The sequence below is a fragment of the Sceloporus undulatus genome, chromosome 6 (assembly GCF_019175285.1).
Source record: "Sceloporus undulatus isolate JIND9_A2432 ecotype Alabama chromosome 6, SceUnd_v1.1, whole genome shotgun sequence".
In the NCBI taxonomy this organism is placed as follows: Eukaryota; Metazoa; Chordata; class Lepidosauria; order Squamata; family Phrynosomatidae; genus Sceloporus; species Sceloporus undulatus.
The window spans coordinates 87,539,646-87,567,111 of NC_056527.1; the positions used below are offsets into that span (position 1 = coordinate 87,539,646).

At 42.0% G+C, this 27,466-nt stretch overlaps 1 protein-coding gene across 2 annotated transcripts; it reads right to left on the bottom strand.

Annotated features, from left to right (window-relative positions):
- Window positions 1-915: 915 nt before the first annotated feature.
- Window positions 916-25,231, bottom strand: LRRC3C (leucine rich repeat containing 3C). 2 transcript variants are annotated; one of them, XM_042477359.1, is made up of 2 exons: window positions 25,164-25,231; window positions 916-1,812 (listed from the first exon to the last, which is right to left on the bottom strand). In XM_042477359.1, the coding sequence occupies exon 2, from the start codon at window positions 1,705-1,707 to the stop codon at window positions 925-927; it is 783 nt and encodes a 260-aa protein (XP_042333293.1). In that variant the 5' UTR covers window positions 1,708-1,812; window positions 25,164-25,231; the 3' UTR covers window positions 916-924. The 2 variants fall into 2 exon arrangements, with proteins under 2 accessions (XP_042333293.1, XP_042333294.1); XM_042477360.1 differs by lacking the exon at window positions 25,164-25,231 and adding an exon at window positions 11,029-11,094.
- Between the last annotated feature and the right edge of the window lie 2,235 nt (window positions 25,232-27,466).

The window sequence follows — 27,466 nt, forward strand, 5'->3', positions numbered from 1 at the left end:
AATGGCTTAAAAGTTCAAATCACAGACACTTCCTTTCCCTCCCTTAATTCTGCACTTAATGAATCCTGCAAAGAAGAAAAGTAGGGTTTTTTTTAAAAAAATTACAGTTGTAATATGAAGTGTCTGAGAGGGAACTGGTGGTGCTGTTAATGTGTGTTCAAAGAGAACATTCAGTATTAATGGGACAGAGTAATTTGTTTCATCCCCTCTAATCTTACACATTAATAACAGCCTCAGAAGCCTCTCAGCACTTGGTAATTACTCTAGATTGCAGCTGCTTGGGGCTTATGTACTTCATGCCTTGAAACTGCAATCCTACCCACACTTACTTAGGAGTAAGCCCCGCTACACACAGTGGGACTGACATCTGAGTAAGCACAGGCAGGATCTGTCTGGATGCTTCTTGGTGTTTCCCTAAGCCTGAGTTTCCATAAATCTCTTCTTGGGAAGGCAGAACACAGCAGAATCCTCTTGCTCCCAATCTGTTTTATCCCTGGAGTACTGCATGATAAAAATACATCCCAGATCCCCAGGCTTTCAATAATGAATATTGAGAGAAAGAGGGTTTTGCAGGGTCTGTGTGAAGTTTCACTGTAAGGATTGGAAACATTGACTTTAACCAGACACTAACCCCTACTTTGTAGTGTGCCAAAGAATTCAACCATAGCTGTGATTCTGACATGGTTTTTGATGCTCATTGCTCTGAAGTAAAGGTGAAGGGCGGCCTTTTATACGGGCAAGACCCTTCCAATGTCTTTGCTTGTTTGCTTGTTTAATAACAGTCTCTTCAGCCATTGTGCATCCCAGCATCTGGCAGCCATGATCCAGCTGAAGTAGATGTGAAACCAATCCATCTACTCCAGCAGACCCATGATTTTCTAAGGATGTGCATGGGGTAGGAGGGTTTTGTGGGGGGTTTTTTGGTCACACCACAGTGCTAATTGTGGATGATTCTTCTGACTTCTTCTGCTTGCTGGGCAAAGACTTGAGATATTCTAGGTGCCGTCTGGCATCTTCTTGGTTCTGCCTGACATAGTAGATCAAGTATGAGATCACCATGGCGAACCAGCCGAACATGGTGACCAGCATGGCGATGTCTGTGGTCTTTTTGTAGATGTTGCAGAAGTCTATGTCCCCCACTAACTGTAGGAAAGGTTTGCCAATGTACTCCTTTCGGGCAGAGGCATCACACACAATACCGTCAGAGGTGCCAGCGACCAACTCAACCCTCTCAATGAGTTGCTGGAGTGTGCAATCACAGAGCCAAGGATTGCTGGATAGGTTGGCTTTGGCTTTGAGGGAGTTAAAGACATCCTTGTTGACTGACACTAGTTTGTTTGAAGAGAGGTCCAAGGAATGCAGATGTTCTGACAAACCCCGGAAGGCTCCAACCTCCACGCGACTGATGACATTGTGTGACAAGTCTAGTTCCATCAGAAGTGGTAAATTTTGAAAAGCGTCATTGGGCAGGAAAGAAATCTGGTTGTAATCCAGGTACAATTTATTGGTATCGTTAGGGATATCTTTTGGGATAATTGTAAGCTGAGCTCTGCTGCACCGGAAAGTCTTGAAGCCATCTTCAGTGGAGGGGTAGCAGCCCTTGGGAAAGGTAGTAGCCGAGTGGAAGCAAAAGCCCATTAGAACAAAACTGTGGAGGAGCAACCACATGGCAACCGAATGGTAGAGGAACCAGTCCAGAAAAGGCATTTCGGGGCATCTGGATAGCGGAGCATCCACTCCGTCATTGGTTGCTTCTTGCACTTTCTTTTGCTTCTCAGGAAGTTTCCAAGACTGCACCTCAAGGAACACTATCTGAAAGACAAAGGACAGTAAAGAATTAGATTTAAAGCAATTGTTTCATTAGCAGAATGAAATTTCTCCCCACAAATTTATACTATGTCAGTGTATTTTTCATGAGAACAAAAATCTGGTGCTTTGTGTACTGATCATACAAAAAGTGATCATCCTACAGGCAGTACACATCTCTCAAATTTATATTCTTGTGCTGTGTGACCAGCTTGAGTTGCTTGTGTCGTTGGTTCTGATTTGCATGTGGAAGGAATTAGGAAAACATTCTATAAATCACACTGTGTGTAGAGTTGATTGCACTGTTAAGGTGATGTTTATTTCTATGGGCACGGTTTAATCATACAGACAGATGATGGGGACAAGTGACAATTTATTTTGGCTTCTTTTTAGAATATACTAAATTTCAAATGTGGGAGAAAGCAGACACTGACCATTCAGCTGGTTTTAATAATAACAGATTTTATTTATATCCCACCTTTCTACAAGGATCAAGGCAAGTTACAATGAAATACATAAATAAAATACATAGTCCAAACATAACTAAAAGTACATATCCCCTTATCACTTACCCTAAACGTAAAATAACAACACTAAAAATAACACCACTAAAATGTAAGTTAAAATTAATTAAAATAGACAAGATTGGAGAGAGAGAGAATTGGAGCAGACCAAGGACATTTAGATGATGTTCCTTCAAATTTCACAGTGCTGGGGTGTTCTTTGATCCAGCTTTGAGGCTAGAGGTCCAAGTAACCAGGCCAGAAGCATCTTTCATCAGGTGAGGCTGTTGTGCGCCTTCTATAATTCCTGGACTGAAAGAGCCTGGTCATGTTTAGTTATCAGTACTCTGGCAATCTGCAGGTTAGGCCACTGTAATGAACAGAACATGAGCTGCCATCAAAGACTGGACAGAATTGGAGTTATTTTAAGGTATAGCATTAGCTGCTGTGTTATTAATGACAACAAATCATTGGAGATACAGTATACAGTCAGCCCTTCTTATACACGGATTTTTATACATGGATTCAAGCATCTACAGTTTGAAAATGTTCAAAAAAAGTATAGATTTCAAACATCAAACCTTGATTTTCCATTTTTTATAAGGGACACCGTTTTGCTATGTCATTATATTTAATGGGACTTGAGCATCCATGGATTTTGTTATCCACGGGGATCTTGGAACCAAACCCCAGCCTATAACAAGGGTCCACTGTACTCACCAATGCAGAAAAGAGCTACTAGAGTTATCTGTTCAAATTCTTACATTGGTTGGAATCTTGGATAGTCATCATATAATTTTAACCAGCAAAACTGCCTCTTGCCCAAAGAACCTTAAAGATAGGAATAGTAGTGCAGTAGACTGGCCATGATTTGACATACTGGATAGTAGTTTTCATTCCACATTTTCTCTGTCTCTTTGTTGAAATGTACATTGTTTTGTATTTTTTCAGATGATTCAAAAAAGTATTTAAAAAAACCAAAAGAAAGAAGAAGAAAAAACCCAAGAGGACAAACTGAAACACAGTCAAAAGTAATTTAACTGCCATAAACCAACCAATTTACGGTGCCCCTTTTTCATCCGAGTCTAATCCTGCTTTACATATGATATGTTCAGCATACAAATTAAACTGCTTGGTTGTTGAAATACAGCCTTGCTTGAACTCCTGGCCAAGTGGAAACCATTTTGTTTCTCCATATTCTGTCCTAACAGTAACCTCTTATTCTGAGTACAATTTATGCATCAGAACAATCCAATGTGATGCATCTTTTTCTTTAAGAGTAAACCATAGTTTTTCATGATCTCTACAAAAAGCCTTTGTGTAATCTATAAAGTACAGGCTGATTTCTTTTGGTGCACTGCATTATTCAACATATATTTGTAATATAATCCCTAGTGCCTCTTCCTTTCCTGAACTCATCTTGGATAGCTGGCATTTCTCGTTTTCTATATGGTAAAAGCCTTTCTTGTAGAATTTTGAGCATCACTTTGCTTGCGTTGGAGATTCTGTATTTACTGCAGTCCCTGGTGTCCCCTTTCTTGGGGATTGGAATGTATTTTGAGCATTTCCAATCTGTGAGCCATCATTTTCTTCTCCATATCTGTTGACAGATTTTATTTAGAATAATAACTGCTCATTTCGTTTGTGCCCATTTCTGGAATGGCTCTCCCAGTAGTTTTTGTCTAAGATTTTGGGGACAGAAAAGATGCCCTGCTCCTGCTTTACAGTAATAATGCATGTGAAGTGTTTCCTTGCCCAGTTGCATAGCTGTGATTCTGGTTTGCTGCAGCAGGTGAGTAAGCAAGTGGACTTTTGACAATCTTGAGATACAGGATTTACTTTTTCAAAGTCCCAGACTGCAGTCTGAATATGAGTCAGCAATGTGAGATAGCAGCTAAGAAAGGCAATACAATTCTAGGCTGCATCAATAGGAGTGTAGTGTCTAGATCAACCAAAATGGTGAAGGGTCATGCTCTATGAAGAGAGGCTTATAGAGCTGGGTTTAGCTTGGGAAGAGAAGGTTAAAAGGTGACATGATAGCTCTATTTAAATATTTGGAGGGGAATCATATTAAGGATGGAGCAAGCTTGTTTTCTGCTGCTCCAGAGAATAGGACCCCGAGCAATGGATTCAAACTACAGGAAAAGAGATTTCACCTCAACATTAGGAGGAACTTCCCGACAGTAAGAGCTTTTCAGCCATGGAAAAGGTTGCCTCAGAGAGTGGTAGAGTCTGCTTCTTTAAACAGAGGCTGGATATGTGGGGTGGGTGGGTTAGTTTGATTCTGAGTTCCTGCATGGCAGGGGGTTAGACTGGATGGCTCTTGTGGTCTCTTCCAATTCTGTGAACACTTCTGCACCAACAACCTGTCCTCTAGATTCTTCTTTAAAGGGCCCCCCTCCCTTTTACTGCCATCTAAAGAGAGGTGTGTGATATGAATATAAGTCTTTGATTATTTAATCCTTGCATGTGAGGCTGAATAATTTCAGTAGCTTTCTCCCCACTGAAAGAGAAAATGAATATATTGACACGCTGGGGCATGTTCAGGGACTTTCAAAGGTCTGAAAACTAACACTTATGAGGAATGACTTAGAGCTGGGTATGTTTAGCTTGGAAAAGAGAAATCGGAGGGCCTGAACAGACAGACCAAGCCTGTGGTATCCTAACCCCTGGTTCCAATGAGGTCAGTCCCTGGCCTGACAACATGATGGGCAGGTGTGTGCACCCCTACAAGCCTATCACTACACCATGGAGCTGCTGCTGCCTGATGCCCCCATCATGGCCCATAAAGGTGGAAACAGAGGCACCTGGCTATGCCCACATGGCCAGGCACCCCATCTGACATCACAGGGTGCAACAGGGGCCTTCAGGGAACACACAACAACGGCAGCAGGTAAGGGGTGTGCTTGACTGGCTGTTGCCGCAGACTTTTTAAGAAACTCAGTAGAAAACAACTGGTCTTTTTGCCCCATGCTAATGCCTCTTTTTGGCTGAGATCGGTCCAGTAACACTGGATTGATGTCCAGACTAGCCCGGGGTTACTGGCATGCATTGTTTGTGTAGGACGACATAAGGACGAGGTAAACACAGGCCTTACGGTACATGCACACTAGCACTGAGAGCTGTCCTGATAGCCATCTTTAAATATCTGAAGGCATGTCATCTAGAAGATAGAGCAAGCTTGTTTTCTGCTGCTCCAGACAGTACGATACAAATCAATTGATTCAAATTGCAAGAGATTCCACCTAAACATTAGGAAGAACGTCTTTATGAACTACTTGGCAGGGAAATAGACTGCCTCAAGAGGAAGGGTGGACTTTTAACAGAGGTTTGATGGGCATCCTTCAGGAGTACTTTAGTTGTTCATTACTACACAGCAGGGGGTTAGACTACATTGCTCTTGTGGTCCCTTCCAACTAAGATTCTATGATTTTCTGAATATTGCTGCATTTTTACCCAGTATACACATCCCAAAATGTTTCTGGAAATTAGTCTGGGCAGAAATACCGGTGATGTTTTTCACAAAAATCATGAAGGTAGGTGTGTGTGTGTGTGTGTGTGTGTATGCAAAAGACAAGTTTTTGCAGAGAAAACTGTCTTCAGAGATGCATGAGCATTTTTTGCATAAAATTGGTGTTTTGTGCACAAAAAAACTGATCTTGCACAGAACCCCTGTGTCTAGCTTAAGAAATTGTTTTTTGCATGAAAATTGTGGGTTTTGAGTGAAGAATACATTTTCCATGAAAAAAAGTTTACAGAAGCATACATTTTGTGCAAAATTGGTATTTTTGTCCAAACGCATGTGTGTGTGTGTGTTTTCACAAAAATGTGCACTTCAAGAAACCTAACTCTACAACTGAAGTTTTCCCCCCCCCACTTAATCGACTTCCAGGCCTCTACCTAGGTTGCTCTCATATCTGTTTCCATAAACAACTGATTCAGAAGCAGTCACATCCCACCTGCTGCACCACTGTGACACTGCAAGAATCCACCCTATGTCATCACAAAGGCCATAAAATAAAATTTTATTACATAAAATAAAAGTATTGCATAAAATTTTAAACTCCATAAAATAAAATTTAAACTCCACAAAGTGCTCTTTATTTCCTGGACCTTAAGACTCTGGAAGTTATCACGCGAGGGCCAATCCCACAATAATCACACTATTGGCTGATAATGGCAGCATAACACTATAGCGATCAATGTTTCTGCGCAATCACACCATAGTGATGATATAAAAACGAAAGGGAAATGCACTTGTGTTCTGCATAATCACATTCCTGCATTATTATTATATCATGATTAAACATTTCATGCATGTGTTATTTTCCCACTAATGTGCATGTCTGGAAAACATGGTTCTGTCCCAAACAATATAAAATAAAATTTCTATATTTAAGAAAATTATGGCATGGTACAGACCACCCTTTTGCGCCATGTTGATGCCGATTTTAGGGTTAGGAACTGTGCGGCAACCAAATGGTCCCTAACCCTAGCACAGCATGGTGGCACTATAATGGCAGCGCCCTGGCCAAACGGGGTGCCGCCATTGTGATATAAGAGACACATAGTGTCTGCATGTCATTGCTCATCGCTTATGTAATGGGTGCGCCATTGGCGCACTCATTACATCCGCCCAGCAGCACAAAAAGGACCCATTTTTTCTGGGTTATTTTTCCTCCGGATGGACACTGCACAGTCTGGTGGCTGTGGCGTCCCTCCGGGGGGGGGAAAGACCACTGGCAGGCCGCCCTTTTCAGGCGGTCTGTCCCGTGCCTATGTTTATTTAGTTCAAACAAAATTGTACTCTGCACCTCAAACGGGCACAAATCTGCTCTAAAAATGATTACAGCAATAAGAATGAATTGTCTGTACCGCAAAGCAAAGCAGTCTGGAAAAAGGTCCAGATTGCTCTGTGATAGCATGAATGAATTGTCATTGACTTCTGCATGTTCACAACAGCGCAAATAAATTGCTATTGAGAAACCAATCATGGAGTTTCCCCATGAATGATAAGTTCCAGGATGACTATGGGTTATTCATAACCAAACTACTGGATGAGTGTGACATCATGTGAAAATCTTTGTGTGAACATGACAGGACCATTCCATTTCATCCCGTTTTAAATCCCCATGTGATAATCTCCACTGTCTCCCATAGCCCACATGGCCAATAGGAATGGCCTCTGCCTGCATGGCTATCCCTCCATACCATCTTAACTTAGGACAACGTCTTGACAAAATATAACCTAACATCATATTTTTCCTTCTCCTGTATACAGTAATTTTAACACCTGCGCCTGATGAAGGAACCCATGGAGCTTCAAAAGCTTGTATCATGTATTATGTGCATTTTGGTTCACCCAATAAATGTATCCCTGTTTAGCAGTGAAATGTCTTGCAAGATCATGGTACTAAATGCCACAGCAGAGTGTCAAATTCCACCATTTAACAGATGACAAACCCTGTCCTGGTTCTGGGATGAAACAGAAACAGCGGCTCAAATGACTAGGCCAGGATCTGATAAAGTGACACTAGTCAGCAGTTGCTGGCTTTTGGTGCGCTGGGAGTCTTCTAAAGCTCTCTAATCGCTTTAGTAGATTGCCAGAGGAACTGTTTTCACCTCATCTGAAGAAAGCATAGTGAGCAACCTTACAGGCTAACCAAAGATCTTATGCTTAACCTCTGTTCTGTTAATGTACAGTAATGGAATATAAAACAAATGTTCATGGGCACATGAACTACAGCTTCACAAAACAAGCAGTAGTGTTGCCAGATCTCAGGGCCTGATTCCTCTTCTCTAGTTTTCAGAGTGAGAAGGAGGAATCTCAGGGTAACAGCACTGTCTTAAAAAGTGTGGGCATTTTTTTTCATTTATTAGAGTTTTTCATTATTTGAATTGCATCCTCTGCATACAGCCAGCATAGTGTAGTAGTCTGATTGTTGGATTATGACTCTGGAAACCAGGGTTTGATTCCCAGCTTGGCCATGAAACCCATTGTCTCATGGGAAGGCAATGGCAAAACCTCCTCTGAACAAATCTTGCCAACAAAACCCCATGACAGGTTTGCCTTAAGGTCACCATAAGTTGGAAATGACTTGAAGACACACAACCAAAACAATCCTCTTTATAACTGCATCATGCTTAATGACAGCATCAGTTTATGTTTCTTGTGATATTATCAGGGACTACCTCCATGACATCAATAAAAATCATCTCCAAGTGTCAGATTTCAGCCTGAAATCTCAGGGCCTAGAATAGTCATGACCTGGCAACATTAACCACCAGTCAGAATGGCATGGAGCATTCTGGGAGTTAAAAACCATAAAGCAACATTTCCAACTGAATGAACATAGTGAGGCAAGGGAGGGGTTTTTGGTTAGGAGAAGGTTAATAAAGTCAGGACCTGTCCACACTTGGGAGAAAAGTCCAAATGGGCTCTTCATCTATTCTGCTCCAAGCCTCCCCCATCTGTTTTCTTTTCACTTGGTGTCTACAATGTGGACGTTTCTATTGTCCACCATCAACTCCCACCACCCCTGCCTTTTCCCTGTCAGTTTTCTCAGGGCCAGGACACTGCCTGGGAGCCTCAATTTACCAATGGCCAGGCTAGTTCTCCACTCAGAATGACATTTAAAGAAAGGATTTTCCTGCTTGTGAGGTGCCTGATGCCTTGTTCTGACCTCAGAGTGTGCGACTAGCAGCAGCACCAAGGAGAGAAAAACCCATTTCCCCACCTGGAAAGATTTTTACAGAAAGGTTTTTCTCTTCTGGGTGCCACGGCAGTGAGTTCTGAGATTAGGTACTGAGTGCCTCACAAGCAGGAAAAAAACCTTTCTTTAAATGTTGTTCCATGTGGGAACTGGTCCAAACATTGGTAAATGGATGCACCCAGGCAGCGCTCTGTCAATGGTGGGAGCTGCCTGGGTGGTGGCTGCCAGGCAGCATCTGTCTTGCCTCCCCACACCTACCTCCCAAACCCAATGTGGATCCACTAGTCTATGCTGAAGGAAACACCAGAGATTCCTGCAAAGTCTGGAGAAAAATGTGTTTTTAAAACCTAGATTAAGGGAGTATACCCCAAGTTTGGTTTGGATAGGGCATTGTGTCATGTGTCCTGATCACATTCACATCAGATGTAGGGAAAATGTCATGCCTTGTGGGAACTGATTGTGTCAGATTCAGGGTAGGTTGGTGTTCAGGATTTTCCCCTCATACTGTATAGACAAATCTGAAGGGCAGTCTAAAGTTGGTGAAACCTCATGGCCAGGCTCTGGTCAGACACATCATTTTGTGAGAGAAACTACAGGTGATGTGTCTCCATGACAACTCACAATTAGGCATTTGCTTTTTGACACAGGACCATTCTGGGATGTTTAGAACAGGAAAAACCAATCAGAGAAGGAGGCAGCCCTCCCTTTCCTCCAGCTAAGGATGATGTAATCTAGGCATCTGTGTGTGAAGGCAGACTGCAGTTTGAATGAGAATTAGGAGAGACACAGAGATGGAGAGGCAAGATCAGGCTCTATGGGATAGACGTTGGAGAGACTACTTTGTAAGACAACAGTTTCCAGAATCTCCAGCTACTGGTCATGTTGTGTAGTGAGATTCTGGGGGCTACTGTCCAACAAAGTAACCTTTCCAAGCTTTGCTGTAGACTAAAAGCATCTGAAGGTGCTTATCCTCTAAATCTCTCTCATGCATGTGGGAGCAGTGGACTCCAGCTGTTGGTCAGAATATTTCAGCTGTGACTCCACTAGCATGGAGGAATGCTGATCACTTTCATTATTTTCCCACATTTGAATTTTTAAAACTTTGGGTTCTTTGCATCCTGGGTAGGACAACATTTCAAAATTTAGATAAATTATATCAAATTAATTGAAATCATTTTCTTCCCCCATGTCTACCAGCTAAATTAAACTGATGCAGCCAAGTCTTGATTTATGTTAGGGTTGCAGTATTAGGCCTTGTCTGCCACCATTACCTTGGCCTTCATTTCCATCCTCTGGTTGCTCTTTGCACTGGGATGCCTGACACGTCTGCCACTAGCCATGGGTCACTTGCTTCTGAGGTCAAAATGAGGCACCCAGCAACAGTCACATGCTTGGTGTCTCAGTCGGACCTCAGAATGAGTGATCGATGATGGCGGTAGACAGCTGCTGCCAAGCAGAAATAGAAGGCTCAGGATCTTCCTGGGAGATCTGGAGCAACAAGTAAATTATTTTAATTTGTTTTATGCACTAGTTCTGGTGTGTAACATGCTGGACATCATCCAAACTGCCCACACTAGAACTGGGGTTTGGGCAATGTGTCATCCAAACAGGACAACACCAGAATGGGGAGAGGATGGGCCTTTTGCTCCATGAAGACAAGGCCTTGAACTTACAATGTAAATTGAGGCTACTGTAAATGAGGAGAGCACGTTCTGTAGGGTAACACTGGAGACCATGAGGATGTGTTCCAACAGAACTGAAGTAGTCACAAGGTTATTAATAAATTTAAGGCATAAAAATCAGTGCTTTCCTTTTTTAGGCTATAGAAACCCCTCCCTTCCAGATGATAAGACTCCAGTTGCTCACCCACCCATGTAAACATGCAGAAGAAATCCCTTCCAGCAACACAAAAACTCCATGATGCCAGTTTCTTCATTCTCCTCACATACACCATTTCTAAACACGTAAAGGAAACTCCAAATTTCCATCTTCTTTCTCTCTCATACCTTCTTCTAAGCAGGCAAAGAAACCCATTCTGCCAACAACAGTAACTTCAAGTTTCTTCATTCTCCCCATGCTCCTCCTTCTAAGAAGGCAACTCATTCGTTCTAGCAGCACCAAGACTGCACTTTCACCCCATGTACTGTAGGTGAGACTTTCATTTTACTTTTCTTGCTAGAGAAATATTAAATTTGAAATGCTGCAAATAGAAGCGACACAAATTGAGATTTGCCCGTACATCTATTTGTAACATGTTGTGTCTGCCTGTCTTTTGTAGGTGTTAAAAATGAGGAATGTCTCAGAAAAAGAGTATCTGTCCTAAGTTGGCACTATGTAATATGACTGAATGCACAAGGTGCCAAATTTTTAAATACAACATTTTAAGAGGACCTACACAGAGAACTCTGTCAGTTTGTCTTTGGCTAAATTTATTTTTATATCTCTTTTTTTAAAAAAAAATTCAATTCCAATTATGACAAAAATAGTGGATTTTGGTAAATTCTGATAAAGTATAAAATAAAGCAAAATTCTCACTCAACTCTAGCCTCCACTGATGCTTAACTTGCATATAGGCAAATCAACTAAAATATCGGTAAATGCCAATAAGCCAGCACTGCCTTTCTTCTCTGTGAAACCAAAGAAGCTCTATAAGCACTGACCTCCTAGACCGTCTCATCATTTGGGGAAGTAGAGTGAATGCAATAGTATTTAAATGAGCCCTTTGAATTCCAGCCAATGAACTGAAATTGCCTGCTCAAGGGAAAAGCCAGCCAGCCCCCCTCTCCATTTCTGTTACTAAAAACTGGAGAGGATCATTTTTAGCCAAACTCAAAGGGAAAACTTGTGTGAACCTTAGGAGACTCCATAGCATTACCTACACCTGCAGCTTAGTCATGTATTTACTCTTTGTATCTGGGCCCTTTGTAACCTGAGGCCCTAAACCAGAGCTGGAATTAACGTGGCTTTCCAGATCTTGTTAAGACTGCAACTCCCAGCAGCCCTCATCGGCATACACCAATAGCAGTGAATGTTGGGAGTTTCAGTCCAACCAAATCTGGAAGGTGAAGTGATTCCCACCCCTGGCCTAAACTGTAGCTTATGAGTTTATCACATGGCTTAAAAACCTGCCTTACCCCTGCCATGTTGAAGTCTCTTTGGGAATAAAGATGGGTATTATCACACACAAAATGCCACCGATGCCACCACCCGGCTGAATCCCAGCTAACTCCCGGCCAGAATCTACATTTAACCAGTCTCTTTTCAAAACCAGGAAGTTCCTGGCTTTGCAAATTGTCCAGCTGAGCACAGCTTCTAGCTGGCAGTTAGCCGGGATTCAGCTGGGCGGTGGCATAGGTTGCATTTTGCTTGCGATAATACCCGACTTTATCCTGAAAGAGATTTAAATGCAGCAGGGGTAAGTCAGGTTTTTAAGCCATGAGATAAACTCCATACTTAGCTTGTGTTTAGCACCAGCCCTGCAACTAGGCCCAGAGATTCTTCATTGCCAAATCAAGTAATTGTAAACAAACTGCCTGTGCTTCTATTGTTCAAAATGACTCGTAGCCAAAATGCCCCACAGGGTCAAAAAGCCTTAAGTGATCCACATAAAATTTTGTAATTATGTTCCCCATCCATTGTTGTTGTTGTTTTTAAAATAAACCCTATCCGGAAAAGGTAACGTCAGCAGGGTGGGAAACCACTAACAGAAAAAGGAAATCAGAAGAAGGAGGTTCCAAAACATGATGGCATCAGATAAGCTCTTTGTGAAATGTGCCCACATAGTCAACAGCTGCCTTTTCTCTGTACTGAAATAAGGCCACACATATCCTTGGCACCAAACTCTTGGGAGAAAACAGCCTAAGACTCATAGCAAACCTATGGTTCCTACTTTATAGAGGGCTGTCTTCTATATGAAGGCTTGCCAGAGGGCAATCCTCTACTTAAAGTTGTCTGTTTGAAGGACTGTCCTTTTGAAGCAGGGTTTAAAGAGGAACTACCTTAATAAAAGAAAGCAACAGGGCTTTGAAGTCACCCATCAAAAATTAGCTCCTGAACAGCAGACTGGAACAGATGTGCAAGTCATCTGGTCACAGCGTTCTCCAATTCTCTATGGCCTTGCATTTCGATTTAAACTATAGCCACTATTTCTAAATTGGCATGTATGCATATGAATGAGATTTGAATTTTATACTTTCCTCTTCCCTCCTCATTCTGTTTTCCTTTTGTGCTATATCTGTTAGATTGTAAATCAGCAGGCAAGGGCAATCTATTTTTTAATTCCTGTACAGCACTGAAAACATTTTTAAATGCAGCAGCAAGCATAATAGCAGCAATACCCCCAGAATAGTTTGCAATAATAGTTTGCAATGTACTATTCTTGTTGCTGCTGCTGTTATGTACCTTCAAAGTTGACTCCAACCTATGGCAACCCTATCATACAGTTTTCTTGGCAAGATTTATTCAGAGGTGGTTTGCTCCAGATCTCATTTCTGCTACACTGATAAAATGATAAATGTTCTCAAATGACCCAAGGCTGGTTTTCTGATTAGTCACTTGCCTGGGTTGAAGAAAACAAAGGGTTGCAGTTATGGAAGTGGCTCTCTAGAATAATATAGACACACAGTTAGATATGAAAAGACTAGAATTGCAGAATATTCCAGAGCTTCAAGTGACTTTTCTACTCAACTAATGAAATGGCAGAGAACCACTCCTCTTCCGCATACACACATACCCTGAGTTTCTTCATATGTTCGTATGAGCCCATGAATATAGCAGGAAATAGCACTATATTGGGGAATCTTACCCCTGCCCCCCAGGATTTAACATTTCAGGGCCAGCAATCCAGTTAGGAAGAGCAAAGGAAGCACACCGAGTGGGAGATGTTCTCCAACAATCTGGCAGTTCTCCACCTGTTCCACCACTTTCCTCTATTTTTGGCAGATAGAGCTGGACATAATGCATAGCCTGTCCCGCACTGCCTGAATTGCTCAGGTCCCTTCTGGTGTGGTAGAAGAGACTATCCTACTGTCAGTGCAGAAGGCATTTATCTGATGAAGTAGGCTCAAGTCTACAAAAGCTCATGCTACCAACTTCTTTCTTCCAGTTAGTCTCAAATGTGCTATTGGACTCATTTGCATGGCAGGGTTGAAGGCAGTTTCATTTGCCAGTCTAGTCAGCCTCTGTACATGAGATGGAGGGTGTACGTATGTGCCATCTTGTCCTTTCATCTCAAGCAGCAAAATATCTTTGTCTATGACCTTAGCAAGTCACATGCTCTCAGCCTCAGGAGAAAGCAATGGCAAACCCTCTCTGAACAAATCTTGCCAAGAAAACTCCAAGATAAGTTTGCCTTAGAGTTGCCATAAGTCAGAAGTGACTTGAAGGCACACAACAACAAAATATGTGACTTACAAATGATACCTGCATGACCCAGTATACCTTTCACACTGGATAATTACAGTGGGCCCTTGGTGTCCTCTAGGGTTTGGAGACCAAAGACCATGGATGCTCAAGTCCCATTAAATACAATGACATAAAAGGAAAACGGTGTCTCTTGTAATGTTTGTTCTTTGGGATTTATATTTTTTAAAAAATATTTTCAAGCTGTAGATGTGCTACAAGGCATATCTGCTAATATATATACTGTATGTATGTATGTATGTATGTATGTATAGGTGCCGGTTAAGAAACTATGGCAATGTTAGTGTTTTTACACTACAACACTGGGGGGCAGGGAGAGTAGATTTCCCAGGGTTTGGTATTATCTAAGATCCTGTTTGCATTGGCCAGAAGTCCAGGGCCTTTCCTAACCATTATGCTCTGAAACTGGCCCTGGTTTGTCTACAATGGTGGCCACTACACCTGGCTGCACCCAGTGAAGCACCGCAACATTATTTGCACAGAACAACCAGGCCAATACCACATTGATTTGGCTGGCCTGTCCCATGTCCCCAGATGGGGTCCAAAGGCCCCAGCCATGTGATCAGGGGTCCCTCTACCCTTTGTTCTCATTGACTGAATGGGTGAGTCAACCCTCAGAAGCAATGGTGCACCAGGTGGCCCGTCCAGAACTCTTACATGTACAAAAGTGGCAGCAGCTGCTCTGGGGACAGACCGCCATCTTTCCCTGCACTACTCAGTGCAGAGAAGGGGGACAGCATGGCACCTGGCATTTGAACAGCTGGCTCAGCCCAATTCATGTCCAATCCAGCTGTTTGCTCACCACAGGATTTCAGGGAAACACCAGTGGTTTCCTGACTTTGCCAGTTCCAGGGCAAAGTTGGGTTCACAGGGAAAGCCCACAGCATTCTGCTGGAAGTCACCATGCATCGTGCAAATAAGCAGCACCAGCCATGGGATGAGGATGGGTTGTTATTTTTTTGCCTTGCAGACAACACCTAAGTAGAAAAACAATGCATCTTACCATGCAGCAGCAGTCAGAACCACATAACCTTCCAGATTTTGGACTCCCAAGTCCCAGCAACCCTAACCAACATAGCCAATGGTGAGGAATGCTGGGAGTTGTTGTCCAATAACATCTGGAGGGTTGAACAATTCCCACTCCTGCCATAGAGAGCGCGGGAAGCAATTGGGATACAAGGGAGAAAGCTGAAGAGCAGAGCTTGAAAAAAAGCTATTTTTTAGACTACAGTACAATTCTCAGAATCCCCCAGCCATCATGGCCCCTAGGAATTGTTGTCCAAACAATAACTTTTGCAAGTTCTGCTAAATGGTTATTTTAATCTCTTTTTTTTTTAAACCACCAACACCCCCATCCAAACATTAGCTTTTCAAAATTCACCCAACACTGCTCATGTTTCCAAAGCATACTTTGTATTCCTAAGAGCTAAGGACTCTTCTGTTTTTAAGCTTCAAAAGAAAGAGGCAGAGAGAATAATAATCCAGCCAGGAAACAAAACTCTGCACCAAGCATAATAATCCACTCTTGCTGTGATCAAAACTATGCAATCAGAAGCAGGCCTGTCTCCCAAAATCTCAGATCAATAGGCCTCTGCCCATTTTCAAAAGCCAATTATGGGATGTGGGTTTTTAGAAAATTGTCTTCTGTCTCTGTGGAACTATTAAAGGTTTTGAGCCCATGTGTTTTATGAAGGTAATTTGGTCCAGATTTCTGTGAAAGGAGCCAAGCAAAGTTGTTTGGGTCTTTCCTTCCTTTCAAGCAAATGAGTGCTTGCCAGAAAGGCAATCCCATTAAATGGCAAAAAGGGATTCACTAAGTGTTTGCAGGCCTTGCAGATGATGAGTTGTGGTACCTAACTGTGCCAAGAAGGATGGGAAAGCCCTGCCTACAAGAAACTGGCCAGATTCAGACTAGCAAGTGTTGCCCTGGAACAGATTCCTTGGAGTTCAATGGATAAGAACACCAGGTAATGCAGCTTCAGACATTAGTGGGGTTTGTGTCCCAGCCAGGAGAGGAGAATGCTGACAAGGGAATGGGAGCCCTCTCCAGCCCTTGTCAGCATAGCCAGTAATGAGGGGTGATGGGAGATATAGTCCAGTCACATTAGGAGAGCCACACAATCTCCTCCTGAAATGGCTTGAGTGTCTGACTATCAAGTACTGCATTCTGTTTCATGCTTGTTGTATTTTTCAACACAGGTTTTAGGTCATCCCCATTCTAACAGCAACACAAGAGGGCAGGCTTGCCATTACCTCCTTAGCATATATCTTGTGTTGAGTCAGAATCACTTCCAAATGATGAAGTAGGGAAGCTTTTATGGACTAGAAAGAAAGCTGCTCTTGATTTCCATTCCTCCTTTGGATCATCAGTGTGCCAGAGATAAGTTACAACAATTTATCTGTGGACAGATGGAATGAAAAAAATATGTGGGCAAGAAATTTGGAAAGGCGACATTCAGAAGGTTGAGCAAAATGCAGGTGGTTGTTGTTGTATCTTCAGGTCAACACTACCTTATGATGACTCTGTCACAGGGATTTATTCAGAGGTTTGCAGATGCCTTCCTTTAGCTATAGCCTACAGCACCTGCTATTCCCTGGTAGTCTCCATCCCTAACCAGGCCTGACCCAGCTTAGCTTCTGAAATCATACAGGATCTGGTGCCTCCAGGTATTTAGCCTGGCTCAAAAGCAGGTACTACTGCCATAAAACACAAGAGGAGGAGGTTACATTGTTCAGAACCAGTTCCAGGATTAAGATAAGTCTCGTGCAAAGTCCTATTCGGGGCAGGACAGCTCCCTCTTGCTTCCTCTCCACAATGGCCAGAGGGGTTACCTTCTGAAACACAGTCAGATACAAAGACGGCACTACCTAGAGCCAGATTTTACAAATACACAATGCATTTGCAATACACAGCTCGTTCTACCTCCTGTCCTTGCAATAATGACAACTCACACATCAAGAAGCAACATTTAAAAACTGGGAAGGAGGATGGCACAGTGATCAGATGCCATCGTAGGTATGGTTCTGATAAGGTGGTTACATGTGTGCATGCCTTCAAGTTGCTTGTTGACCTATGGCGACTCCATGAATTTCATAGGAATACTCATAGGTGGTTTTGCCAGTTTCTAACATCTGGTATACATTGGCAATCTCCCATCCAAGTACTAACCAGAGCTGACCCTTGTTAGATTGAAAGAAGAATCAGAATTTGGTACCTTCAGTGTGTTTAGGCCTTTCTAGAGTTGTTTCACACCTACCAAGATTTTACAGATGAAATCTAGGACACCTGTGTCCAAATGACATTAGAGTGTGGTTGAGATGGCAAAAGTTATGAATGAAGAATGAAGAAGAACTCACAAGATAGTAGAGACTGCAGTAGTTTGCTTTTGCCTGACCATACTGGGAAGTATTAGATTTCACGCCTGAGTGAGTGCAAACTCACCTTGAAGCATCTGAAGCAAACTGAAGACAAAAGTGGTGGAGAAGGAGAAAAAGAAGCGAAAAACTGGAGCATTTTCAAATCAGCTAAAAAACTGGGATGACAGAGGATTAATTGGGACCGTCCCTGCCAAATCAGGATAGTTGGTAGGGTATGTTGTTTGCCTGTGAAAGATATCTCTATAATTACATTCATAAATTCCCTAGTACTGTAACTGTAGCTTTAAACACCTGATCAATAAAGATATTGGAGTCATAGCAAAATGTGAAAAAGCAAGCAGGCACCCTTTTAAAACCTCAGGACTTGGAAACTTCCAAGTAGCAAAGGTGAAGCAGCAGGCTATTGACATGCTTCATGCAGAAAAGGAACAGCTGCTTGTCCCCTTTCTGGATTACACCCCTGAGGCACTGTAAGGAACATGAGAATGACCATTGAGTTTCTATAGACTATGGGAGACAATTATGCAAACTTTCAGATATTGTTGAACTACAACTCCCATCGTTACTCACCAATGGCAATTGCCTGGAGTTGATAAGAGGTGTAGGCCCACATCTGAAGAGCCATAGGTTAACCATCCCATTGCTTATAGGAAAAGGAGGGCAGAACTGTTAAAAAAAGCATGGACACTTAATGGCAGATTAAAAGTAGAACAATATTCCAAAATTGTACCACATAAACCTAAAATTTGGTGCTACAAAAGAATTTGGCATCTAGAAATTATCAGCACTTCTCCTTCCCTACCCAGTGGCATTGCTAGGGTTGGCGTCACCCAATGCAGTAACTCATGGCGTCACACACACACCCATTGACCTCCTCCCATACCACATCATACAGAATCCTTAGTAATGTTTTTTGTACTAATGTTTCTCATAAATCTTAATTCCTGTGTGTGTGTGTGTGTGTGTGTGTGTGTGTGTGCGCTCTCCTCTCTCCTCCCACTGAGCCTTGCCACTCACTCATTTAAAGGGATGTAGACAAATGCCACAGCCCCTTTCTGTGAAAAGACAGACTTTTGGGGAGCAGTGGTGTCATCTGGTGATGCCCCTGATCCTACCCCATCCCCATTTTAAAATAAGTTTCTAGACCTTAAAATAGGGGTGGAAGAGAGTGGCATTGGGTCAGAGCTGCAAAGTGGTAATGGGCTGGTCTTGGGTTGACAGTAAGTAGAGCCAGGCCTGGTATCCTCAACACCACCCTTCTTCCACATACACAACATTCATGTTCTCCTTCTTGCCCCCTCAGCATGTGGAGATTGGTGTGAGGTGTTAAACTTCTCTGTCCATTGATATTCCATTGCTCCCTCTCTGTTGCCCAGCTGGTTGGCACAGAGCACTGAGGAGCAAGATTATGATGCAGAGGATGGCAATGAGATAAGGAGAGTCATCACGATCCCTCTCTGGGCCACTGTGGGAATGAAACTGCAGTTTTGTGCAGTGATGATGGCATGTGGGCTTGTGAGTCCCCTCACATCATCCACCCCATCACAGTCATGCTCTGCCCCATATCACCAAACTAAATGATTATAGCACTTTGATTACTATGGCAATATCCTATGGAATTTTGGGATTTGAATTTTAGGGAGGAGCATTTAGAATTCAGCCAGAGAATTTCAGTGGCTCACCAAACTACTAGCATCAGATTCCACTGGAGGGATCCATGGCTGCTAAAGAGGGATCGTAGTGCTATAATAGCATAATGTGAAATGGGAGAGTACATGACACCCTCATGCAGAAATTTGTGTGTGAAATTCCTTCCCAATCACAATTTCAATCCTTCAACCCAAATTCTACATCTCTCATAATGTCTCACCATTGACTATACTGACAACGGCTGATAGAAGCATTATACCAGTAAAATCTCTGGAGGACCACAAGTTGTCTGCCTTTGAGATATAGCAATGCCTAAAAATATGGGAGTACTATAGGCATGAAGCAATTGTTTCCAAAGTATCTTTTGGGGAACTCTGGAATTCCTCAGATGTTTATGAGGGATTTTCAAAGGACTGACAGAGAAGCTTCCCAGAAAGACAGGTTAATCCCCACCCCTAACTTGTGATCTTTCCCTGCAGTGTGCATATGTAGGGAGAGCCTAGTATTCTAGATTGCACACTCAATCCAGGCTGGACAAGGGATCAGGGCCCCATGTACACTGAGTGTGCACCTTTAGAACAAGTCCCAGAATCCTCTGGTCACAAATGGGTTACTTAGGCTGCATCTGTACTGCAGAAATAATCTGGTTCGACACCACTTTAACTGCCATGGTTCAATGCTATGGAATTCTGGGATCTGTAGTTTGTTGTGGCAGAGCTGGATTATTTCTGAAGTGTGGATGCAGCCCTAGTTGACTAAAATGTGGAAAATATTTAAAAACAAAAGTCACTGAAAGTAAGAAAACAACAGGCATAAAGGTATATTGACAATGAGTTTAGGTACAGTGTGAAATACAATTCCCACACATCCAACACAGATCATGAAGATTTTGCTCTCCAAAAGACTGTCTTCCTAGATAGTATTTCTCAGAAGCAGGCTCATAAGAGAAGATGGTCCTTTGGAGAGCAAAATCTGTCTGCAGTAAGATTATAAAACACCCCTGTTCCTTCTCTCATCCCTCCTGCCTTCTTAAGCGAGGCAGTATTTAGCAGAGACAGGGCCTTTTCAACTGTGGCACCCTATAAATGGAATCCCTTCTCCAGGAAAGGTCTGCCAGGTGCTGAATTTAATATCTTTTTGGGACTAGGCAAAGAGTCATGATGTCCAGTATTCCACTCAATATCATTTAGACAGATTATTTTAACTCCTACAGTAGTGGTTTGGCATTTTTGTTTTGTTTTGTTCTGTTTTACAACCCTATAAAAGTCTACTCAGAATTATGTCACAGTGAATTCAATGGGTCTTACTCTCCAGATAGATATGCACAGGACTGCTTGCATTCTACTCTCCTGCTTCAAATACCCTTTTCTTTGACATTTGTTTTTATGAATATTGTAAATTGCCCTGAGAGTTTATTACACTAAAGGGCAGCTTTTAAAAACATTTCAAATAATTAAACAACTGTAGTATTTATGTCACCGAATTGATTTCCCTACAGTTTGACTGTCTTGGAAGTTAATGAAAGAGCTATTTAATGGAGACCAGTTTACCTGAAAAAGAATACAATGCCAGCTTTGACCAATAGGCCAAAATACCACTGAAAGTCTAAAACATTTTGCTGCCAGAGACAAAAGAAAAGACAGCAAATCCCCATTCTCATTTCCCATACACCAGAAGCTAACCTGGCTGGCTACTGACTCTGGTTTCAATACCAGAGATGGGAAGGCCATTCTCCACTATCCCTGAGGCAACAGACTTAGGACCCTATCACACTAAGGTTTGTAACGCTATTATTCTACTTTCATGGCAACATCATATGGAATCCTGAGATTTGCAGTTCAGGGGGGCATTTAGACTTCTCAGCCAGAGAGATCTTAGGCCTCACTAAACTACAAACCCAGAATTCCACAGGAGGCAGCCATAGCAGTTAAAGTGGAATAATAGCGCTATAACAGTTAGTGTGATATTCAGCTAATTCATGGGGTCATCCACAACTCTGACCTCAGCCTTATGGGAACAGCCAGGATATTCTGGAAGAATCGGCAGGGAAGCTGCCACCAATGTCTGTCAGCTATTGCCATCTGAGACCACTAATTCATTCTGCACCATGTTGATGGTTTGTTGTTATGTACCTTCAAGTCATTTCCAACTTATTGTAACCCTAAAGCCAATCCAGTAGGATGTGATAGCTTAGTGGTTAAGATGTCAATTCTGACAATTGTAAGATCGTGGGCCCGAATGCTCCATGATGGGGTGAGCTCCCATCACTAGTCCCAGCTTTTGGCAACCTAGTAGTTTGAAAGCATGCAAATGCAAGTAGATAAATAGGTACAACTTCGGTGGGAAGGTAACAGCATCATGCTGGCCACATGACCAACGCTGGCTCTTTGGCTTAGTAATGGAGATGAGCACTGCAGTCGGTTACCACTAGATATTCATGTGAAGGGACTACTTTTACCTTTACCTTTACCTCTTAAAGCCAATCCATCATGGGTGTTGGTTTTTGTTTCTGTTTGTAAGATTTGTTCTGCGTTTGCCTTTGCTTTCCTCTGAGGCTGAGAGAGTGAGGTTTGCCTAAGGCAGTGGTTCTCAACCTTCCTAATGCCATGACTCTTTAATCCAGTTCCTCATGTTGTGGTGATCCCCATGTGGACGGACCGCCTGGAGACAGATAAAGGAGCTGTGTTTTCCGACGGTCTTAGGCGACCCCTGTGAAAGGGTTGTTCGACCCCCAAAGGGGTTGCGACCCACAGGTTGAGAACTTCTGGCCTAAGGTCATCTGGTGGGTTTCCATGGCCAAGCAGGGATTTGAACCTTGGTCTCTAGACATAGTCCAATGCTCAAACCACTACACCACGCTGGCTCTTATGTTAATTTGTTAAAACAGAAAATCCATGTCATACCTGCAAGGGTCATGTAAGGAACTGTGGCACTCATGCGTTTGTTTGTTTGTTTGTTTGTTTCCTAGTGGAGTCATGTTTTCTACACAGCTAAATAACATCCATGTTTGTTTGTTTGTTTGCTAGTGGAGACATGTCTTCTACACAGCTAAACAGCATCCATAATAATAATAATAATACATTTTATTTGTATTTTCCCGCTTCTCCCAATGGATCAAAGCGGGATTACAACCAGGAAATCTCCATACAATGGCAATCATATCTAAAAACATCATAGAAACATCATGTTCCCTGGACCATGCCATGTCCTCTCCTTCCTAGATAGTATTTATCCAGACTGCAGTTTGTTTTCACTTCTCTTCCCATATATATTTCCAGGGGAAAAAACACATCTTCAGAAGCCAGATTTTGCTTAACCAGAACACAGAACCCTTTCTTCACACACCTCTTTCCTGCTTGCTATGGCTGATGTTAACACACCTCTCTTTACACATACAATTCGGAGGCACAGAGTCCTGCTAAACAGATTTCCTCGGAAAGGACGGAGAAGCAGATTTTTAAAAGAAGAAAAAGGAAAACTATATAGAATAACGTTGTAGCATAGGGCTGCACGAAAATAGCGACGATCCATCTTCCAAAGCCATAGTGGGCCGGGAAGAGGGGGAGCGAGTCTGGCAGATGATGTGCGTGGCAAAAATTCGAATCAGAGTTGCGCCATGTGATTACACAAATTATACGCTATTGAGTGATGCCTAAACTCTAGAAATGGAGAAAAGTCACAAATACTCCATGCAGAGGAGGGGATCTAACCATAATTTCATCCTTGCTTATATTATTTATTTATTTATATTGCTGTTTCATCAGTTCTTGCATGCATGCATGCGTGTGTGTGTGGTGTGTGTCATCTTGATGCAGAGCCAGAGAAAAGGTCTACACAACCATCAGATCTCTTGCAAGCTACCAGAAAGCAAAACAATTGGGAACTGAAAATAGAACATGAATATGAGGTTTAAAAATCAGCCCTGGAAAAGGTGTGAACAGATCAGGTTCAAGTACCTCCGCGCACAGATGCGCGCGCACACACACAAAACATTGTTCAGATTCATTTTGCTGCAGAGATTTACAACTGAGGCGACCTAGAGTGGCCCCATCCCCAATGAAGTCTTCTCCAAACCCAAGTCTTCTTTCCTTGCCTCTTTCTCTGGTGGTTTCAGAAGGATGCTTACAGAATGAATGCCCCCCCCCCCCACTTTTACTATAGATACATAATACATTGCACATTGCATAGTATAAAAATCATAATTTTTTTAAGGGGGAAAAGAAAAAAGGGGGGAGCCACGAGAGGGCACCAAATCAGCTTTCCTCCCTAACACAGCAAGGGTCTCTTGCTAGCTCCACATCCACATTATAGACACACACTATATACAACATGCAACCATTTCATTGATGATAACACCATTTCCCACTGTTTCTAAAAGCTAAAGGGGGGGGGGGAGTGAAGCAGGGGGAATTTGGCGGGAAGAGAGAGAGAGAGAGAAAGGTTTGTTTGTTTTTTCCAAGGGAATTTTGTGGGAGCCTATTATTATTTTTGGGGAGGGAAGCTCTTACCTGGCTGCAACTGAAGAAGAGGCAGGCTCTTCACACACCCCTTTCCCGCCCTTTCTGAACCCTTATTCTCTTTAGACACCCCAATAATGTCATCCTTCCATTTTAAAATCAAGCTTGGGGGGGTCCCATTTTATATCTTATATCTTATATATTTCTATTTCTATTTTTATTTTATATCTTTTATATCTTTTATATTTATATATTTATATCTTTTATATTTATATTTTATATCTTAGATATTTTACATCTTATATTTTATATCTGGTATATTTTATATCATATATATATATATAAAACACATTTTTTCCTGATAAATTTTATATTTATATTTTACATCTGATATCTTTTATATTTATATTTTATATCTTTTACATCTTTTATATCTTATATATTTATATTTTATATCTTCTTTTCTATTTATATTTCATGTGCGCTATATTTTATATCTTATATATTTTATATTTATATTTTATAGCTTATATATTTTATATCTTAAATATTTTATATTTCTATTAAAGGTATATCTTATATTTTATATCATATATATCTTATATATTTTACATTTATATTTTATATCTTATATATTTTACATTTATATTATATATATATATATATATATATACACTAAATTATATATTTTATATTTATATTAAAGATATACATATTTAATATATTTATACTTTATATTTATATTAAAGATATAGCTTATATTTTATATCATATATATATATATATATATATATATATACACACACATATACTTAAAGATATAGCTTATATATTTTATATCTTATATCTTTTATATTTATATGTTACTGTATATCTTATATCTTATTATAGGTCTATATGCCTGGGACCATAAAAAGAAGTCTGCCAGTGCCCACCAGGGAGGCTGAGGCTGAGAGGGAGACCACTCTGAAGCCTGCCAGGGCTACCTCTCTCCTGGGCAAAACAAGGGCAAAACAGGGGGGGCACCTTTCCTTGGCAGTAAGTGCCAGTCCAAGGGCAACTGGGACCAAGCCTTCCCCTATTTACCTTCTCATGAAATGGGGAGGGAAAGCATATAGGAGTTTACAGCACTCCAACTTTGGAGGATGGAGTTGAGAGTCTACCAATACATGGACTGAGGGTCCTCCAAGCCCAGACCTCCTTTGGAAGGGAGAAAGCCACCCCAAGAGACTCACCTTTCTCGGCCACTTGCTGAGAGGCAGCCTGAGGAGGGATGGAAGGAAGGGGGAGGCGAAGAAGGGCTGGAGGGAGAGCTCCCCATCCGAGCAACAGGCATTGCAGCTCCCTGCCTTTTCCCTTCTCTTTGCTTCTCCTTATCCCTCGAAGCTGCAGGATCCAAGCAGAAGAAGACCTTTCTCCAGCATCCTCCACACACCTGGAGTTGGACAGGTGAGCTCCTTCCTGGCCCACCTTTGGATCTATTGGATCTTTGCTCCTCTATTGAGAGAGAGAGGTGTGTGTGTGTGTCTGAGAGAGTGAGTGTGCAGAGTTGTGTGTCTCTGATGGTGCTGGTGTTAAAGGCACACCTCCGGATGGCTTGGGAAAGAGTCGTATAGGAGCAAATCAAGGGTGGTGGAGGGGGAGGCTTGGTTATAAAGGGGGCACCCCCTCATCAGGGGGCACCCAGGTCCTCCCTGCCAAGGAGGACGGAGCCCCCCAACATGGAGGATCGTCCGGAAAAAACTGGAGGAGACAGGACCCAAATGTAAGCTATAGAAAGAGTGTGCTTCTCTTAAGCCAAGCTCCAAAAGGAAGGCATTCAAAAGAAATAGGGGGGAGAGGACCCAAAGCAAAGCTATCCAAACGCAGACGTGGAAATGCATGCATCTTAGGCACGCTGAGAATGGAGGACGTGGCCAAAAAATGGAGGACACCATCCACCATCACTCCCTTTAAGACTACTCATCGAAATAGAAAATGCATGCTTCTTAAGCCAAGGACGTTCAGGATGGAGGGCATTCTCAAAAAATTGGAGGACACGAACCCCCCCACCACCACCACCATCCAAAAAAAGCCCCCCTATGACTAGTCATAGAAGAGTCATGCTGCTTAAGTCAGGCATGCTCAGAATGGAGGACGTTCCCAAAAAATTGGGGGACATCAGCCACTACCTCCCCCCAAAACCCTAAGACTATTCATCGAAAGAGAAAAAACCATGCTCTTTAAGAGAGGATCTTCAAGAGACATCGGGGGGAGGACCCAAAGCAAAGCTCAAACATGTAGAAACACATGCCTCTCGGTCATGCTCAGGATGGAGGACACTTTAAAAAAAATGGAGGTCACAGTCCAAGGAAAGGTTTTTAAAATCACTCATAAATCTAAATGCATGCTTCTTGGTCTTGATCAGAAATGGAGGACGCTTGGGGGAATCCCCTGCCGCGCAGGAGGCTGGGATGTAGGACGGGTCCGGGAAAAGGAGGACGCCTGGTCGCCCTGGTCCTGGGTCCAGAGGTGGGCTGGAGAGGTTGCAAAGCGTGTCTCTCTCTGTTTCGATCTGTGTGTGATCTCTGCCTCTGGTGGATTCCCTCCCCTTTCTTTCTCTCCAAGCATGATCCCTCTCCTGGGATCATTGCAGGGAGGGGATCACGACAACCACAACAATACACACACACATATATACACACACAGGAAGGAATGTCATTAAGAGGATTGCACCAAGGGACAACCTAAGGGGTGACCCCACTGTCCCCAAACCTCTGCCTTTGGACTGTGGCTTTCCCCTGCCTCCCTTTAAAAGGATGTCATTGAGTTTAATTAATTGGGAGGGTTGGGGTTGTCATGTCTTATTATGCTTTTCTGTATTTTATATCGGTTGGAAAATACAAAGAAATATTATTATTATTATTATTATTATTGTTATTATTATTTAGAGATGGGGAGTGGGGGGATGCTCAGTGGGAGGAGGAAGGGGTGGTCCCAGAGACTTTTTAAAAAATTAATTAAATATTAATAATAATAATAAGAAGTTTAATGTTTTTAATTAAATTTAAAATTTAAAATATTAACTTAAAAGCATTAAATCTACAATATAAACCATCCCGGGCATAAAATGCTATTTGAAAGTGCTGAAATTCTGGACCATGCCAATGAACTATCATGTAATAATGTGCAGGGAAGTCATTGTAATGTTGTAATAAACACCCAGACAAGCACCTGTGTGTGTGTGTGTGTGTAATGTTTTAAATGTTTTAAAACGGATAAGACCATATATATATATATATATATATATATATGAAAGAAATTTATCATAAACACCTGGACAATTTCAACAGGAAAGAAGAAACCGTGAAAGTAAACAAAGTTTGTCCACCAGTCCTGAAAAACACCAAAATCAGTTCCCAGCAAATGCAAATGAAAACCACCCAGGATTAGGGTTTTTACTTAATGGATCATTAAGTAAATGGACATCCTGTAGGCCTTGCCATTCAACAACAGAACAATACACAGATTAACACATAAATCCCTTCCTCTCAACCAA